The sequence below is a fragment of the Sinocyclocheilus grahami genome, unplaced genomic scaffold (genome assembly GCF_001515645.1).
Source record: "Sinocyclocheilus grahami isolate Dianchi unplaced genomic scaffold, SAMN03320097.WGS_v1.1 scaffold1178.1, whole genome shotgun sequence".
NCBI lineage: Eukaryota > Metazoa > Chordata > Actinopteri > Cypriniformes > Cyprinidae > Sinocyclocheilus > Sinocyclocheilus grahami.
The window spans coordinates 119,562-124,731 of NW_015506357.1; the positions used below are offsets into that span (position 1 = coordinate 119,562).

At 41.0% G+C, this 5,170-nt stretch overlaps 1 protein-coding gene across 1 annotated transcript in view; it reads right to left on the minus strand.

Moving 5' to 3' along the window:
* Positions 1 to 308: 308 nt before the first annotated feature.
* Positions 309 to 5,170, minus strand: part of LOC107567658 (nuclear receptor subfamily 2 group C member 1-like) — a 9,632-nt gene continuing 4,770 nt past the window's right edge. Inside the window, exons 8-12 of the mRNA XM_016253367.1 lie at positions 4,570 to 4,748; positions 4,332 to 4,479; positions 4,121 to 4,242; positions 3,537 to 3,676; positions 309 to 373 (exon numbers count right to left, since the gene is read on the minus strand). Coding sequence (XP_016108853.1) covers positions 309 to 373; positions 3,537 to 3,676; positions 4,121 to 4,242; positions 4,332 to 4,479; positions 4,570 to 4,748 — 654 coding nt within the window. The remainder of the gene's footprint in view (positions 374 to 3,536; positions 3,677 to 4,120; positions 4,243 to 4,331; positions 4,480 to 4,569; positions 4,749 to 5,170) is intronic.

A 5,170-nucleotide genomic window follows, 5' to 3' on the forward strand; every position in this document is an offset into this window, starting at 1 on the left:
GAAAAGAGCAGTATGAACATTCCTCAGAGCTTCTCTTTTTGTTTTCCACAGAAAAAAATAAAATAAAGTGTGTCTGGATCAAAATTATAGTTACTAGATGATGACTCACTTTTCATATTTGGGCGAAACATTTCTTTAGCTACAGCTACAACAGGTCAAGCTAGCTTATTAGTTACCCATCTTGAAATATTACTCTGTTACCTTTTATCATACTGCTCCCTTCCCTCCCTTCCCTCTATCTCTATCCCACTTTTATTGTCCTTAGTTTATGCGCTAGTACTGTTCATTAGTCTCTCCAACACACCCACTTAGGTCTCTTTTGTCCTTTCCCTTGTTCTTGTCAGTGAATTAGTGCTGTGAACTGCAGAAAAACCTGAAAGACAAAGAGACTGAGAACTGAAAGATAAAAGAAAGAAAAATGACCTTCGCCCTTTCAGTTCACTCAGCCCCCCTGCAGGACATGACATCACTACTGTGTAGTTTTGATCCTCTAAGGGTGAGATGAAAAGAGCTGGTATACGTACACACACAGGAATGCATCAGCTGGTCATCCTTTCATCTCAGCCAATAAGCTGCAAAGCAAGCTGAACAAGAAATGTCTCTTTTTCAGGATACTGTATTTCAAAGATAATTTGGTAAAATTCAAATTTGCTTTACTTAAAGGGGTCATATGATGCGATTTAAATTTTTCCTTTTTCTTTGGAATGTTACAAGCTCTTGGTGCATAAAGAAGATCTGGAAAGTTGCAAAGACTAAAGTCTCAAATCCAAAGAGATATTCTTTATAAAAGTTAAGAGTTAACAACGCCTACCTAAAACGGCTCGTTCTAACACGCCCCCACATATCTACCTCACTGTGTGGGAAGATTTGCATAAAGCCGCCCAAATGTTCACGCAAAGAAAGAAGGCTTAACTTTTATTCTCACTGTAATATTGTTGCCGCTGCCGCCATGCCGTGGAGACATTGTGTGCTTCGTTGTGAAAGCGAAACTACTTTGTTTGGTCTTCCAAAAGAGGACAATATCTGCTTCGTCATGCCTAGAGTTGATCTGTGCTGGTCGCTGAGGGAATACATCAACTTAGTGCTGTGGACGAAGCCCGGGGTCGTCACATATGGTTGCCGCTCCTTCGTCGAATCCGCCGGGTGTGCCGTTCTCGACCCCGCCGCCTCAGCTCACTCTAGCTCGGCCTCAGCTCATGCTAAGCCGCGGCTTTCGCTTACGCTAGGCCGCAGTGTTTTTCGTTGTGAAAGCGAAACTACTTTGTTTGGTCTTCCAAAAGAGGACAATATCTGCTTCGTCATGCCTAGAGTTGATCTGTGCTGGTCGCTGAGGGAATACATCAACTTAGTGCTGTGGACGAAGCCCGGGGTCGTCACATATGGTTGCCGCTCCTTCGTCGAATCCGCCGGGTGTGCCGTTCTCGACCCCGCCGCCTCAGCTCACTCTAGCTCGGCCTCAGCTCATGCTAAGCCGCGGCTTTCGCTTACGCTAGGCCGCAGTGTTTTTCGTTGTGAAAGCGAAACTACTTTGTTTGGTTTTCCAAAAGAGGACACGACTGTTCCAGAACAGTTTAACCCAAATTTACGCAACGCGTAAAAAGACAGTATAAGTCATTATAATCAGTAATTATGTCCCCACTGAATGCAACAAATGCCTCGTTTGTAATGGGTTTTAATGTTTTTGACTCGTCGCTCCGGCCGGACACGGCATCAACAGTATGGTAGGGGCGTAACATTTCCATCACACGCTTGAAGTATTCGGCCAATCACAACGCACTGGATAGCTGGCCAATCACAGCATACCTCGCTTTTCAGACCGATGAGCTTTGTAAAAATCGATGCGTTTCAAAAAGGCGGGGCATAGAGGAGCAACAATAATGTACAGTATGTGGAAAAGAATGTGTTTTTTAAACTTTAAAACGCATAAACACATTTCATTACACCAAATACAGAATGTTCTTTTTAGCTGCATCATATGACCCCTTTAAGCATTGTAGATTTGCAATATAACTGTACAATATAAAAATATTCACTGTAAGTCACTGGCTAAAAATGGTATGCGAAATATTTCTATTTTTATTTATAAGTTGCTTATAAATACAGATCTACTTAATTTCAGTGATGTCAGTTTCCATGTTAACAGTGATGCCTCTGCTTGGTGGATCAGATCTACGTATGTTCAGCATTATACACTAAAAAATGCTGGGTTAAAAAGGGACAAACCCAGCTATTGGGTTGTTTTGACCCAGCGGTTGGGATGTTTTGAACCCAACCGCTGGGTCAAAACAACCCAATAGCTGGGTTTGTCCCTTTTTAACCCAGCATTTTTTAGAGTGTAGTGTTCCACAATAGTGTGAATTTATGTCTTCTACAGAAGAGTTATCTGTCTTGAAAGGTTTATTTGTTATCTTTAAAAATTCTATTTTTTTAGTTCTGGAACTCTACTGTTGCACTCTGTTGTCTTCAATGCTTTTAACAACTATCTGGGCCAGTGCTAAATTGATCACATTTGGTGCCTCAACATAAGGACATATGGCAACTCTCATAACATGATCCAATGTTACAGTGAGATTCAAAATGCATAGCAAAATTACTGTTCAGTAAAACTGACACCTTTCTGACCACACATTGCTGGAATACTAAGCCATCAACAGGACCAGACTCGCCACATTTTTTAAAAATGATGGACTTTTATGTAGTAAATATGGGTGGCCACAGAGATGCTAGGATGTTCTGGGTGGCTACCAGAGTGTTGCTATGCAGCTACTAGGGTGTAATAAGTTGGGGTTGCAGTGTGGTTGGGTGTTCTGGATAGTTGCTATGAAGTTGTGTTATGAGGAATTACTATGATGGGTGTCATGAGTAGTTACCAGGGTGTTGTTAGGGTATTCTGGTAGATGCCAGGGAAATATACAGTTGTCTGAGTGTTCTCAGGGTGATAATATGCTGTTGTTAGGTGTTGTTGATGTTGGTGATGTTAGGGTGTTCTGGGTGGATGCCACGGTGATAGGTTGCCCGAGTGTTATGTGTGGTTTCTAGGGTGGTTGCCATGATAATATACAGCTGGGTGTTTGTGGGAGGTTTCTAGGGTGTTGCTATGCGTTGTCAGGGTAATATACGGTTACCTTTATTCTTCAGGTGTTTTTTGGGTTTTACTATGCAGATGTTATGAGTGGTTTCCAGGGTGTTGCTAAGGTTTTCTGGTGTTGGTAGTGGTCAGGGTAATATACAGTTACCCAAGTGCTCTCGTCGTTTCTAGGGTTTTGCTATGTGTTTGTCAGGGTAATATTACCTGGGTGTTCTGGGTGGTTTCTAGGGTGTTACTTATGTATATTATATGTATATGTAAAATATTTAGCTGTCTGTATACTTTAGTATAGGGTCCCTGACAAGGGTATCATCTTTTATGGGGGTCCTTGATGCCAAAATGTTTGCAAAAGCCTGAATGAACTAACTAAAAGTTGATTAGCTAAAAGTTATGATAGTAACATAAATTAGATAGGAGACACGAAAACAAGAGCATCGGGTCCACATACCTTCATCCAGGCTGGTCTGTAAGTGGTTGATTATGGCTGTGAGGATTGTTTCTACATTCATAATGTGTGAACACTGAGCCAGGCCTAAAGCAAACAACTCATTCCAGCAGGCCTTCATCAGCGTGATGCTGTTCTCTGAGCTAAATACCAAAAATACAGAAAAGAAAATGAGCACAGCACAAATTCACAAATAAAATCATTACACAGTGCACTGTAAAGTGTAAGGAACAGATAAGGAGAGAAAGTATGCCTGTAGTTCTGTTTCACTGCCTAAAGAGCAATATTTTAGGGTATTATATGAGCACTCCTGCACAAAGGCTGTATTAAAGGATAATTTTTTGACCAACTTCTAATGCAGCATTGCATTTATTCTTTATGTTGAAGACAATGCCTGAATGCAATGCAGTGAATTCTATAACTAAGATGGTGGAGAATGCAGGAAGTGCTGATTATAAACATAATTAATTTAGTACATTAAAAAAAAATGTATTTGTAATATTTTTAGCCCGTTTACATCTGTATTTAGTGCTATCCACTTGTGATCACCTGAAACCAGGTGTAAACGGGGCCACTCATTCACTCACCCAAGGGCCTGGAAAGCTGGAATAGAGCGTGCCCAGTGCATGGAGAGGAAAAGCAGACGGGAAGCTGATTCACAGATGTAATTCAGACTCAGGAAGTCTGGCAGGGGCAGCGGCATCATCAGCTACACAAAATATTGAATACAGATTGTTATTGGTCTATCATTTTTGGTGCGGTCACTGCAGTGTGTGCAAGTCAACAGTGACGGCTGACCTTAAAGGGCACATGCATATCTGAGAGCAGCGGTCCTTCCAGTTCCAGTAGGGCGGTGGTCTGTTCATCAACCCTGACAGCCCCCTCAGCCATCTCTTCCCCACAAACCTCCCCAGGCTGAAGCACCTTTGTGAGCGTGTCAAAGGCCCTGTACACACACAAAAAAACCCAGAACATTTAAGCACAGCCACGTACCACACATCTTCTAGGCTTGATCTACAGAAGTTGCCTTCCGCACCGTGTGACGTCATTCGACTCATCCCTTTGAATGTCCATCATAACGCTGTCATCGTTACTCATGGTCTCTATCCCCGATAGGTCGGTACTGCTGTCCATCATCTCCCGACTTTTGCTGAGGTGACCGAGAGACGTGACCACGTTGGCCAAGGTACCCAGATCTCCTTGACTAGAATCATTCTAAAGTGAACGTCAGAAAACATCAATATACATTCATGAACATGTTACACGTGTCCAGGTTAAATCTGACTTTTAAAAAAATGTATGTACAGAAAATACAAATACGTAAAAACAAACACTACCATTATATAAAACGTTTAAATAATATTTATTATTTTGCGTTATATACATATATATATTTTTTTTTACAAATAAGTTTAATTATATGTGAACCTTTCTGTGAAATCCAAGCTAAAGTTTCCAAATCTAATTATGAGATAACAAGCATCAACGTTTGATTTGAACCATTCATTTCACTATGATTTCAATCTTTGACATGGCCTTACTGAGTCAATATTAAAGATATCAAGGTTACATAGTCACAGAATGTTCTTTACATTATGAAGGATGATTTTATGTAAAACAGTAAATCACTATATATA